Source organism: Camellia sinensis, chromosome 1 (genome assembly GCF_055761805.1).
Source record: "Camellia sinensis isolate YWXY chromosome 1, ASM5576180v1, whole genome shotgun sequence".
Lineage (NCBI taxonomy): Eukaryota > Viridiplantae > Streptophyta > Magnoliopsida > Ericales > Theaceae > Camellia > Camellia sinensis.
Window position 1 is genome coordinate 152,580,700 of NC_138961.1, and position 14,637 is coordinate 152,595,336.

The 14,637-nt window shown below is 36.6% G+C and overlaps 1 protein-coding gene across 2 annotated transcripts in view; it reads right to left on the minus strand.

The window, feature by feature from the left end:
- Positions 1–5,071: 5,071 nt before the first annotated feature.
- LOC114272869 (cold-responsive protein kinase 1) overlaps positions 5,072–14,637 on the minus strand; it is a 33,900-nt gene continuing 24,334 nt past the window's right edge. For both annotated transcript variants that reach the window (XM_082887422.1, XM_082887424.1), the window contains exons 8-9: positions 6,450–6,597; positions 5,072–5,681 (exon numbers count right to left, since the gene is read on the minus strand). In XM_082887422.1, the coding sequence (XP_082743548.1) occupies positions 5,367–5,681; positions 6,450–6,597 (463 nt within the window). In that variant the 3' untranslated portion in view covers positions 5,072–5,366. The remainder of the gene's footprint in view (positions 5,682–6,449; positions 6,598–14,637) is intronic.

A 14,637-nucleotide genomic window follows, 5' to 3' on the forward strand; every position in this document is an offset into this window, starting at 1 on the left:
TGTTTGGGAGGGGAAAGATTGAGTACACACCTAACCAGAGCATCGATACTACTCCAAAAATCTAAACCAGTGAACACCCCTCAAGCTCCAACTCGCACAAGAGCGCTCGAGTGAAGATCCTGGACGTCAAAAATACGAACTACCGCAGCACACACCTCCAGCTATTACAAAACACACCTAGGTAGAAAAATCATGGGAGAAACAAGTTTATTAAAAAAAAAAAAAAAAAAAGACGAACGACGGAAAAAGCTAAGGCCATCCAACCACCATAGCCAAAGGCGGCGGCCGGCTGGCCCGAAGGAGGCCTGGGGAGGAGGTTTTTAGAGAGAGAGAGAGCCAATGTTTGACAGACAAGAGAGAGAAAAGGGTCCATAACCCAATTATCCTATGATCTAAGTATTCACAACTTAAGTAAGTGATATACCAAAAAATGCGTAAGTAATCATAAAACCGAGTTAGTCCTTGCAGAATACTTTTATTTCACAAAATTACGTACGTTTTCACAATTGATGTAAGTGATTGTCCAAAATATACGTAAGTGATCACAAATAAGAGTAAGTCTTTATAGAACACTTTTATTTCAAAAAATTACGCAAGTGTTTAGAATTTATGTAAATGATTTACCAAAAAATACGTAAGTGATCGCAAATGCAAGTAAGTTTTTGGAGTAAACTTTTATTTCAGAAAATTACGAAAGTTTTCACAACTTACATAAATGATTGCAAAAAAAAAAAAAAATGCATAACTGATCACAAATATGAATAAGTCGTTGAAGAACACCTTTAATTTACAAAATTGCATAAGTTTTTACAAAGTCACGTAAGTTGTGTCACAAAATTCAAGTTAGTTGACACAACATGACACGTAATTTTGTTTCTAAAAATTTTTAACAATACAAAATTGCGTAAGTTTTCACAACTAACGTAAGTGTTTTTTCAAAAATTGCATAAGTGATCACAAATATGAGTAAGTCTTTGGAGAACACTAATATTTCACAAAAATACGCAAGTTTTCACAACTGACGTAATTGATTTTCTAAAAAAATATGTAAGTGATTACAAATATGAGTAAATCTTTGGAGAACACTTCTATTTTATAAAATTGCGCAAGTCTTCACGACTTGCCTAATTGATTTTTCAAAAAATATGTATGTAAGCACAAATACAAGTAAATGTTTTTTTTCACAAAATTGCGTAAGTCCTCATGAATTACCTAAGTGATTTTCCAAACAATACGTATGTGAGCACAAATAAAAAATAGTATTTGGAGAACATTTTTATTTTACAAAATTACGTAAGTTTTCACAAAGTCACCCTAGTTGTGTCACAAAACTCAGGGTAATTAACACAAAATGACGTGTAAGTTTGTTCATCAAAATTTTGAATAACAAAAAAATGCGTAACTTTTCAAAATTTACGTAAGTGATTTTTCAAAAAATACTTAAGTGGTCACAAATACGAGTAAGTTTTTCGAAAATACTTTTAGTTCACAAAATTGCGTAAGTCTTCGCTATTTACGTAAGTGATTTTTCAAAAAATATGTTAGTGATCACAAATATGAGTAAGTCTTTCGAGAATATTTTTATTTCACAAAATTGCGTAAGTTTTCACAAAATCATATAAGTTTGTCGTAAAACTCATGGTGGTTAATTCAAAATTACGCATAAGTTTGTTTTTAAATTTTTCAACAACACAAAAATGCCTTAGTTTTCACAACTGACATAAGTAATCACAAACACTTTTATTTCACAAAGGCTTGTTGTGGAAACCTGGCTAAAAGCTATCTTTTTAGCATTTTAGCTTTTTTTCGGTCGCATTAGTTTTTTTTACTTTTTTACACCTTTTTTTTTCCAGAAAAGTCAAAAAGCCCAAAAACTAGCTTTTAACCTAGTTCACATCACCATCTATAATTGCGTAAGTCTTTACAACTTACGTAAGCGATTTTCCAAAAAATATGTAGGTGATCACAAATACGAGTAAATCTCTGTAGAATACTTTTATTTTTGCAAAATTGCGCATATTTTTAGAAAGTCACATAAGTTGTGTCACAAAACTTAGAATAGTGAATACAAATATGAATAAGTCATTGGAGGAAATTTTGATTTCACAAAAATACGCAAATTTTCATGACTCACGTAAGTGATTTCACAAAAATATGTAAGTGAACACAAACACCAGTAATTCGTTAGAGAAAACTTTGATTTCACAAAAATGCATAAACTTTTACAACCCATGTAAGTGATTTCACAAAATTCATAAATTAATACAAAATTCACGTAATTTTGTTAATAAAATTTTAAAATAACACAAAAATGTATATGTGAACACAAATACGAGTAAGTCGTTGGAGAAAACTTTGATTTTAAAAAACTACACAAGTTTTCACAATTCACGTAAGTGATTTCACAAAAATATGTAAATTAACACAAAATTCACATAAGTTTGTTCCTAAAAATTTTGAACAATACAAAAATACATAAATTTTCACAAATCAAGTAAGTGATTTCGTAAAAATACGTAAGTGAATACAAATAAGAATAAGTCGTTGCAGAAAATTTTGATTTCACAAAAATGTTTAAGTTTTCACAACTTACGTAAGAGATTTCACAAAAATGAATAAGTGAAAGCAAATACGAGTAAGTCGTTCGAGAAAACTTTGATTTCACAAAAATGTGTATGTTAACACAAAATTCGCATTAGTTTGTTCATAAAAATTTAGAACTACACAAAAATGTGTAAGCTTTCACAACTCACATAAGTGATTTCACAAAAATACGTAAGTAAACACAAATACGAGTAAGTCATTGAAGAAAACTTTGATTTTAAAAAAATACGTAAATTTTAACAACTCACGTAAGTGATTTCATACAAATATGTAAGTTAACAAAAAATTCGCATAAGTTTGTTAAAATTTAGAACAACATAAAAATACGCAAATTTTCACAACTCACATAAGTGATTTCAAAAAAATGCATAAGTGAACACAAATACGAGTAAGTCTTTGATAGAACTTTGATTTTACAAAAATGCATAAGTTTTTGCAAATTCATGTAAGTTGTCTCAAAAAAATGCGTAACTTAACACAAAATTTGTGTAAGTTTGTTCTTAAAAATTTTGAACAACACACAAATAAGTAAGTTTTCACAAAAATGTGTAAGTTTCTACATAAATGCGTACGTAAGCGGTTGAACATGTAGATTTATTTTAACATTAAAAAAATCAATGGTCAAGATCAATTTATTATAAATAAGACTGCATGTGATGTGCAACTCTTGAGGGGTTACTCACTTAAACACTACCCTCAACGGAAACCAAAACTGTAGCAAACTGTATTTAATAAAAATTAGAGAAAATTGGTTAGTTTGGTTTGACTCGACCAGTTTAATCAATTTATATATTTTTTTAAGCAGACATACATAAAACTAATACTATGCATTTTTTATACTAAACCTCATTATGCATATTTTCCGCAGCATGTCAAAAGAGAAGTGAAAAAATTTGAAATCACTGAGATATTGATTTGTGATTATGTTTCAATTTAAATAATGAATAACAATCTCAATCAAATAATCAAAGTCAAATCAACACGATTCAATGTGAAAAAATCACAATTGAAGCACTTTTAACTGTGACAAAAAAAATCATGGGCCAAAGTCACAAAACAATCCACTAAAAAGACAAAAAAGAATTACACATGTGTATCATCAATTACCTAGTAAATCTACGCCTGAAGTGAACTGATCTTGACATGCTTCTTCCATCACGGTCTTCACCTCAAAATTGTTTGCCCAACGTTGAATCCACAACACTGATGTCGAATCAACGACGATGAGCCACTCCGAAATCCATCAAAGCTTCAAGCCCAAGTTCTTTGGAATCCACCGAAGAACACCGCTATCTTTTGTTCATGAAATAATATGAACAACTATTGATGTTTGACAATCTGTAGTTCGTTGATCAATCGATCACCTTCTATACAAAAGAAAACACACATGAAACACCCACTAATAGAAAACACTTTTTCTTTTCTTTCTCTCTAAGATTCTGGATGGCTTAAACCCTAAAAATAACGAATGACACACTTTATAAAAAATAGAGCCGTGAAGACCGCTCGAGCGAACTCACTAAAACGCATGCCCATCGCTCGAGCCAAGACTCCACTGCTCGAGCGTATAAATGATTCTCTCAAAAGTTTAGTCCGCCTCATACATAGTCAGTAAAGTGGCAAACAAGAAAGGATCAAGATTTCAAACTCCTCTGCATAGGCACAATTCGGATTGGATTCGCATCTAAACACTCATAGCTTTACTGAAATAAAAGAGCGAATAAAATTACAACTAAAAAGAGTTTTGTCAAAAAAGATTACCAATTACAAAATCTAACAAAAAGCTTTTACATTTTCTCTTCGATATGTGATTCGTTGAGTGATGTAGGACAATTAGAGATAGCAACAAATCTAGGCTTTTGGGGCTGATTTTAATTGGATTTTATGGCTGCAATTGCAATAAGAATATAAGGGACAAGTAAAATTTGTTTAGGGTAATAAATATGTGATAGTTTAAGCATGAAAAAAATAGGATTTTAGCACTGTTTAGGGGCTATCATAATGCTATGAACAGTAACTTGTGAACAGTAAATTGAAACAGAAAAGAAAAAGAAAGAAGAAGGTAGGCCTAGGCATCACATAATTCATGAAGAAGCTTCAAAAGCTCTCGAAATTTTCTAAAATATCAATTCTACTGAATTATAAACATTACATAACTTTATATAGAATTAAAAGACTTCCTAAACCAACTATAACAAAAAAAAAGAAACTATTATAATATTTTTGACTTCTAAAACTAATTTAAGACCAAATAAGAAATATAAATAAAAACTAATTAAATAACTTGACCTATAAGACAACTCATGTGTGACACACACAACCCATATTTAGAAATTCTACAAATTACCAAATACCCCAAAGCTTAAAATCATAGAACATATAAATATAATTATAAAATAATACTCTAATAATACTAGAAACATAATCATGGAATATTTCTATCAATTTTTCTATGAAATCATGCCAATGTCCAAATATCATCGTTTCTTTAAATTTAGCCTTGAGCTTTTATACTCTGCATCAAGTGTGTAGAAATATACATATGTCATTTCATAATTTCAAAGGCTGCAATTTTGGTAGGAATTTCTCAAACAAACTCAAATTTTACCCTAAGACCTAATAGTGTTGCAAACATGATTACAAGAATTAAGTATGCGTATACTTGTTCTCCAATATAAGGTTGTGGTGCTAAAATAACTTGAAGATTGATCATGAATAATAGCTACACATTATACATAGTTTTGAAAAAATTAGCAAGCTATTTAGCGACCTGCAAACTCGGTGAAAGATGCAGTGGCATTGGATGTTGATGAACTAGTGGTAGTGGTTGTGTCACTACGAACCTTTTTATCTTTGTCAATTAACGTAGGCTGTGTTGGCCTTGTGACCTCCATTGAGCGGTCACTTACAAGCAAAACAACTACTTCAGACATTGTGGGCCTCGTAGAAACTGGTGATTGAGTGCACATCAAAGCAATCTCTATCACTTTCTTCACTTCTTCCCCTCTATATTCATTTGCGTCCAAGGTCTCATCTACCAACTTCAAATGCATGCCATCCTCATACAGCTTCCATGCCTATTAAAAGCCATCATTTAAAAAAAAAAAAAAGGAAAATTTTGTTAGGAATCTATAACACTTAATTAGGATCGGTAAGATATGAGAAATAGAGAAGAATAAAAGCACGTGTCATACGCAAAAACAAGAATACAAGATTTACATGGTTAACCACAAATATTGTTAAATTCACGGTTATTGTAGCTTTACTATGATCAGAAATATTACACGAAATATAGATAGAAATTAGGATAATAGGTAATAAAGAAATACCAAAAAATACTCTTGTTCCAAATTTAGGTAGGTAGTAAGCCCTCTAAACCCCCACGTTTTCGCAAAGTCTTAGTGAGTAGCATTTATTAGGATCCACACTATCTCAATAAATCTTAGCACCTAGGTCAAGTAAGACTAGAAACTAGAAGATAAAACTCCCCAAGTCAACTTGTACAGAATGCAATGTTGGCAACACTGTATTTGTCCAAATAAAGTGTAGATATGATCAAGATGAATACCTACACTACACTATCATGTTCAGTTTTCTGGACAAATTTCTATGTTTATTTTGTTATTATCAAGTTTAGACTAATGCTATATAAATAGAATTTATATATATAAAAACTCGGTATAGAATGATGTGCCTCATTTATTTCCATTAATTAGAAATCAAAATGGCCATCAATATGATTCATAATTACAAGAATGCCATTGCCACATCGTTTTATTCTTAGATTCTATGTAAAGAGTCTGTATGAAAATGGCCAACATTGTGAAAAATTCATGTGGAGGTACCTGTTCAAGAAGAAATTCAGTAGATTCGGCCGTCATTTCATTACACCTTCGGCCACTTATGATTTCAAGGACAACAATACCGAAGCTGTAAGTATCAACCTTCTCAGACAATTGTCCATGGATGGCATATTCTGGTGCTGTATAACCCCTGTTGCATATCATTCAATGATTTCAAATATTTAACTGCCAGTACTAGATTTGTTGCATAAAAACAATCACTAGTTTAATTTCAATTAAGCATCAAAATAGTATGTATATGTTAAGGATTAATCCATTATCACTCACAAAAATCCATTATCACTTACAAAAATTATGGATGTATATGTTAAGGATTAATCCAAAATTAGTAAGAAATATATGTTGTCATTTTACGTATCTTTTTAAAGATATGGAATATCATATCTGCAAACCATTAAGAGATTTGAAACTTGATATTGACAACAATTTCAAATAATATTTTTGGAATACACATTGATTATAATGTTGAAAATGAAACTCAAAATTAACAACATAAAGGGGCAGAATATAAACGGGTCGAATCCAAGCCTTGAGCCGGTCCAATCCACTAAGCCCAAACTCAAATAGGCCAAACGAGTATGTGGACTAGTCTATTAAACCGATCTCCATGAAGAACGATCTTCTCGAGTCCTCAAGCACTTGGGCCCAACATGTAGTGAAAAGGCCAGTCCAGTCGTGATGTTGGACTGGGCTGAGCTGCTGGACCTAATTCATGGATGGAACTGATGGACCTAACTCATTATTAGAACTAAAGTGGGCCGAGCCCATAAACCGATATCCGAATGGGGTAGCCCATCAGGCCGAGCCAAGGCACATAGGTACCGAGTTGAGGGAATCTCTCAAGAAAATGTGGAAGCTGTGAACACATGCATATGCAGGTTGCCATCTCAGTTGGTCCGCTCATTTGGGAATCACAGAAACAGTTAGCAAAGAGAATGCAATATGTTATATGCATGGTTACAATGGGCAAATGTATCCACGGTTAACTACCTTGTGGTCCCCAACCTTGAGCAATGTTAAAGGAAGCCTTGAGGCACCAAAGTTCTATGAAACCATCTTCGACAACAAGTAAACTATTCTATATAAGCCTCACTCTCTTCACATTGAAGGTAATTTAACTCTACTTGATTGAAGTCAACACAACTTAAACACTCTTTCTTTTCCTCCTTCTACACCTAGAGAGAGCCTTTCATCTTCTTCAATCACTCATTCCCACGCCGGAGGAATTTTCTGGCCAACCTCGGCCTAGCAGCCTTGACGGTGTTTTGTGTTGTAGGTCCCCAGTTCCTGCATAGTTTATTTCAGCTACGAAGCTTTGATTCACTTTCTGGGATTCAATATCTACAATTGGTGCGGTGAGTATGGAACTTCATTTCTAAGTTCTGCATTTGATTCCGGCAATGGGAACTGAGGACATTCCTTTATTTGCATACACTTCACCGACGGAGAAGACGAAGGATAAGGGTCTGGCATTGCCGACGGTTCTGGAGGAGCAGACCGGAAACAACAACCAGACTCCATATTTTGTTAAGCACTGCTAGCCCTTTCCTGGTGGCTCCTCGCACCATTTCCTACTGGAGAAAGTTTATAAGGATCATATTATCAATTCCATGGTGATGGAAATACAAGAGCTGAAGTCACAACTCAAGAAGATAATGGGCTACCTGATAGAGAAGAAGGCTGACACAGAACCATTTTATCTGCGCTAGAGAAGTCCATCATCGGAACCACCAGCGAAGGAAGTTCCTGGAAATGGTTTTAGGCAGCAAAGTCAGCCAATTTCAATGCAAAGTGAAGCAACGAGTAACCACACCCGTGGTTCATGTCGAAAGAAGGCTAAGAGGTAAAAAACGGTAAGCCAGCAGACAGAGTATCCTCTTCATCCTCAGGATCTCCGTACCTAGTTGATCGAGAACAGAGAAAATGAGCAACAACGAAAATGAGAGGCTTATCATCTCGATCAGACTATCCATCAGAGGAAGCACCGAGTGCTGGATCAGCTCGTCTTTTATCCCTTCTCTCTAGACATTGAAGCTTTGGAACCCCCTAAGAAGTTCACACCTCCAAAGTTCACACCGTATGATAAGAAATTGGATCCACTCATACACATCAGCCATTACTGGCAGATGATGTCTCTATGGAACCGAAATCATGCATTGATGTGTAAGGTCTTTTCTATCGAGCCTGGGAGAATCTGGATTCCAATGGTTTGATCATCTCCCTATTGGATCGATCTATGTCTAGAAACAGCTCTTGGAAGAATTTCTAGCCAAATTTGTTTCTTATACCAAAATCCTGAAGGAGCTGGACACCTTGTTTAGCCTCTGGAAGAAGAAAAAAGAAACACTGCGTAATAATGCAAGGAGGTACTAGAAAGAAATCAATGAACTGGAGGAGAACGTTTGCAGTAAGCAGATGACAATAATGTCTTTCAAGCACAATTTGCATCCAGAAAGTAAGTTGAAGCAATTGCTTACCAAGAGCCCAACCACTACCCTGAAGGATTTACGAGCCAAAATTAAGCAGTATGCTCGTCTTGAAGATGATCAAATTTCCATCAAAATAGCATCGACCAAGCAGCCGAACTGGGAGACCGATGAAGAGTAGATTAGAGAGACCCCAGGAAGTTGTAGTAAATGAAGTAGACAATCTAAGTCCCATGAAGCAATCATCACGCTGTTTAAGGAACCTATCTACTGCCTAATGGAGAAAATCAAGAGGGAACCATACTCTGTTTGGCCTTTGAAGATGTTAAGAGATCCAGCTCGGTGCAACTAGAAGCTAAGGTGCACTTATCACCAGGATAGGGACACATGACTTAGAACTGCAAAGCACTAAAGCAGCATTTGGAGGATTTGGTAGTTGTTGGGCACCTCCAAGAGTACGTTAATCCAAACATGACCGTGGTCGAACAGAGGAACCTACCACCACAGCAGAATGTCGTGCATCTCCCTTGACTAGTTATCAACGTAATCCATATCACGACCAATCTCGAGCAAGAGGAAGTACTTCGAAATTGCAAAAGCTGCACAGCTTCAGCAAGTAATGTTAGTTGGTCTAATGCTAAAAAAGATTAGAACAGAACGTAAATCTCCTTTATGTACCGTTTCATTTACTGAGAAAGATTTAGAAGGAATTTAACATCCACACACTGATGCATTGATTATTACTGTTAGGATTGAAAAATGATTTGATGTGAAACGAGTCCTAGTAGATCAGGGTAGTGCTGTAGATATCCTGTATTATAATTTTTTCAATAAGCTCGGCCTTATTGAGTAGAATCTCACCCCAGAAACGGCACCGCTGGTTGGCTTCAATTCCTAGCCCGAATGGCTACTTGATAGGGTAACATTATTTATTGTAGCTGGGATAAGGACTTTTCATATTGAATTCCTGGTTGTGAACACTCCATCTCCTTACAACGCCATTCATCAGATGGAAACAGTTCCATCAACCTATCACCAACTCATCCGCTTCTCAACGAAGCATGGAGTAAAACAAATCATGAAGGACCAAGTTGCGTCAAAGCACTATTTCATGGCTGCCATGAAGAGCAAACAGCTCTATAATAGGGTTCAGACAGTTGAGGTAGCAAATCAGCCTGTACTAACAGATGTTAGGGGAGTTCCAGTTGAAAAGATAGTGGAAAACCTAAATAAAGTTTTGGTAGAAGAAGGTGACCCTGAGAAATACTTTCTTATCGGTACCTCACTGGGTGCTGATGAGAAAATTCAGTTGCTCGATTTGTTGAGGGAAAATATAGAAGTATTTGCATGGTCAGCGTACGACATTCCTGGCCTAGATCTTGAATTTGCCTGCCACAAACTCAATGTCAATCCTTTAGCTCGACCCGTTGTGCAGAAGAGCAGAAGATCCTCAGTCGAGCATACCGAAATAGTAATTACAGATGTGGATAAGCTCCTAGTAGCGGAGGCAATTTGGGAGGTCCAGTACCCATAATGGTTGTCTAATACAATTGTAGTGAAGAAGAAGAAGAACGGCAAGTAGAGAGTCTGTGTCGATTTCACCTGCCTCAACAAAGCGTGTCTGAAAGATAGCTTGTCCTTACCACGTATAGATCAACTCATCGATTCAACGGCAGACACGAGCGATACGCTTCTTGGACGCCTACAGTGGCTACCATTAGATACCTTTGTTTAGCCCAGATCAAGGGAAAACAACATTTATCACTCCCAAAGTAACTTACTATTACAAGGTAATGTCGTTCGGCCTTAAAAACGCCAAAGCGACTTACCAGCGGATGGTGGTTTGGATGTTTAAGGATCAGCTCGAACGAACTATGAAAACATATATAAACGATACGGTGGTCAAACACGAGCTCACAACAAACCACCTTACCAATCTAAAGGAAGTTTTCAGCATATTAAAAACCCATCAATTTCGACTCAATGCCTCAAAATGCACTTTTGGGGTAGGAACATAGAAGGTCTTTGGTTACATGGTTACTCGCAGAGGAATCGAAGCGAACCCAAATAAGATCAAAGTAATACAAGAGATTGAAATACAGAAGAAGGCTAAAGAACTTCAGAAATTGGCTGGAATGACGGCAATGATGAACTGGTTCATCAGCAGGTACTCAGACTGAATGAAGCCTTTCTTCAAGCTCTTCAGGAAAAATGCTACTTTCGAATGAGGCCTGAGTGCACCGAGGCATTGCAGAACCTCAAAAAGTACCTCAGTTCACCACTTTTTTTTTCCACTTTAGAACGAGGGAAAGAATTATATCTATATCTGGCAATTTCAAACCATACTATAAGCACGGTACTGATTAAAGAAGTGGAAAAGGAACAGAGGCTGGTGTACTAAGTCAGCAAAATTCTTTTGGATGCCGAGACACGGTACCTACCAATAGAGAAATTGGCTTACACTTTTCTCATTATATCAAGGAAACTGCAACACTACTTCCAGGTTCATACCATCAATGTCTTTACCGAGTTCCCATTCAGATCTATCTTCGGTCAAGCCGATTTCACGAGTTGAACGACGAAATGGGCAGTTGAGCTTGGTGAGTTTGACATTTAATATGTCAGACCAGAATAGTAATCAAGGCCCAGGTCTGGGTGGATTTTGCCACAAAATTTGCCTTCGCCTCGAGCATCATACACCCAAACACTAGCTGGATACTGGTGCTACGCACCACCGAACTGGGAAAACAATGTGCTTTAGAAGCATGAAAACTCTTCGTTGGAGACATCTGGAAACTCTACATTGATGGATCATCCAATAACCGAAGCTCTGGGATAGGGTTCGTACTCATCTCTTTCTAGAGGGATTCATCTAGGAACAAGCTCTGAACCTTGGATGAAAAGCCTCTAACAATAAGGCAAAATACGAAGCACTACTGGCTGGTTTACGCAGTGCTGAACACTTCAGCGTAAATGAGCTCCTGGTTTTCAGCGATTCTAAGTTGGTTGTCAACCAACTCACTAGGATCTACGAAGCAAGAGACGAAAGAATGACCATATATGCAAACAAAGCCAAAGATTTAATCAAGAAATTTTAGTCTATGCGAATGGAACGAATCAATCAAGATAAAAATAGCCATGTTGCCTCGGCTTATCTGTGGATACCATTCTAAGTTTGTGCTGGAACCAAGCATTGCGTCTCTGGATTTGGTCCTCTATATGAACTTAGAATCGAGCTGGATGGACCTAATACATGTTTTTCTGAGATTTGACACTCTTCCCGAAGACAAGAAAAAGGCTAACAAAGTTTGACATCAATCAGCTTGGTTTTGGATCTCACCATTTGGGAAATTGTATTGATGCTCCCACCTTGGCCCCTATCTACTATGTGTGTATCCAAATCTAGTCGAGAATGTTCTCTATGAAATTCACGATGGGATTTGTAGAAGCCACATTGGTGGAAGGTCGCTAGCGCACCGTGCTCTAACTCATGGGTACTGGTGGCCACAGATATAGAGAGACGCACAACAATATGTTTAGAAATGTGACAAATGCCAGAGCTTCGCTCCTCTAATCCATTAGTTAGCCAAAGCTCTCACTTCGTTCATCATTCCTTGGCCCTTTGCTTAGTGGGGCTTGGACATTGTCGGACCTCTAGCATAGGGGACTGGGAATAGAAGATTCTTTGTCGCTATAGCCGACTAACTCACCAAGTGAAAGGAAGTGGAAGCATTGGCAAATGCCAAGGAAGAAGACACAAAGTGGTTCATCATGAGAAATGTCGTGGTCCGTTTCGGCGTACCAAAGGTACTGATTCTAGACAATGGAATATAGCTTGATGGGAAAATTTTCAAGAAGTTCTGTACCAATCTCAAGATTGAATATCGGAACTTCTCTCTGGGCTACCCATAGAGCAATGGGCAGGTAGAGTCGTCAAACAAGACCATCATTAATGGTGTAAAGAAGTGGCTTGAAAGTGCAAAAGGGAAATGGATTGAAGAGTTGGCCCATGTGTTGTGGGCCTATCAGACAACGGCACAACGCTAAACCTCCTAACCTATAGAATGGAGGTTGTTATTCCACTGGAAGTCAGTCTCCCAACTATCCAATCAGAACTGTTTGAAGACACAAGTAACGAAGAAGCCATCCCTCAGGCACTGGACATGGTAAAAGACTGAAGAGAATCAACATTGAAGACTTGCAATCTATCAACAACAGTTCATCAAGAGTTTCAACAAAAAGGTCCTCCCAAGACAATTTACTCCTGGCGAATTGGTTCTGAGGAAAGTTATAGACCATAAAAGGGTGACTGGCGAAGGAAAATTAGGTCCCAACTGGAAGGGGCCCTACAAGGTTACAATTGTTGTTGGAAATGGAGCATAGTATCTGGAAGATCTCAAGGGCAAATCCATACCCCGACCCTGGAATGTAGTAAATCTCAATAAGTACTATCACTAGTATGTCTTCCTAAATATTTATCAAGCGTAATGGCATTTCTCTTTTGTTTAAAGGAAAAAGTTTCAACACTTCCTTGAACTTTTGTTTCCAGCACATGGGCAGCCTTAAGGCCAGAACTAATTAATAATTAACACAACCTCTTAAGATCCAAGTTTTGGGGGCATAGTTCAAACTAAAGATGGTTTGGACTAAGACAGAGTTAGCAAAAACTCTCAAAAAAAGCTTTATTGGGAATGAACGGATTTTAGCAAAGTCAAGAAATGACTTTTGGAATTAGCTTCGGTATTAACTAAACGGAAAATAGCTTCAGTTTTAACCGAACATAATTAGTTTTGGGATGACCAAACAAAATTAGCTTCAGATTTGACCGAACAAAATTAGCTTCGGGACGACCGAACGTAATTTGAGTTTGGTTTGCACTCAGACATGCTAAGTAGAATTGTTTGGTGGAATTATGTATGGCAACCAAATGGAACTTAGCCAAGTGGATTTGCTTGGTGGAAACCGCACTAACAAATTTTTCAACAAGATTATTTCCTCCAAAATCGCAGTATTTTCAAAGTCACAAATGACTCTTTCTTAAGTACAAGTACATCAAAATTCAATACTTCAGTACTGTTTCATGCAAACTGAGTTGGAATAGACTTGGATAAATCTTTCAGGAGCAGCCTTCCAGCTCCAGGTTGGGGGCAAACAATTGCTTTTTCAAAACAAACCTGCACTTGAGTAAGTCACTCCTTTATGATATTGCTACATTCAAAAGCATTCATACTATCAAAGTTGGAACAAACTTCAACAATTTTCAGTGCAAGTCTTACTTAGCTGCAGGCAGGGGCAAACAATTGCTTTGTAAGAACTAACTTGGACCTAAGTAAGACACTCTCCTTCGATTACAAGACAAGCACAGTCATGAAACATATCGAATAACCAGATCGAGCAACTATTCGGCCCAGAGGTCCTAACAGTGCTCAGTCGGGGGCAAAGAGTGCAGAACATACTTAGACATAGAAGCAAAAAGCACCAGATTGCAAAATCAAAGGAAAAATATCATCATCCAACAAAGGCACAACTGGCCTCACAAACATTAGCCAAAAAGGAGAAATTGTCTTAGCGATCATAAGGGGGTAACTCGTTAAAAAGAATAAGCTCCAGTGTAGTAGAAAACAAAAAAGAAGAAAAACCAAAATGTAAAAAACTTAAATTGTCTCAAGGATCACTTCAACTTTCATCACAAGGGGGAATCCCAGAGGCAGGGTTCACAATCTTATTCGAATCATCTTTGAGGG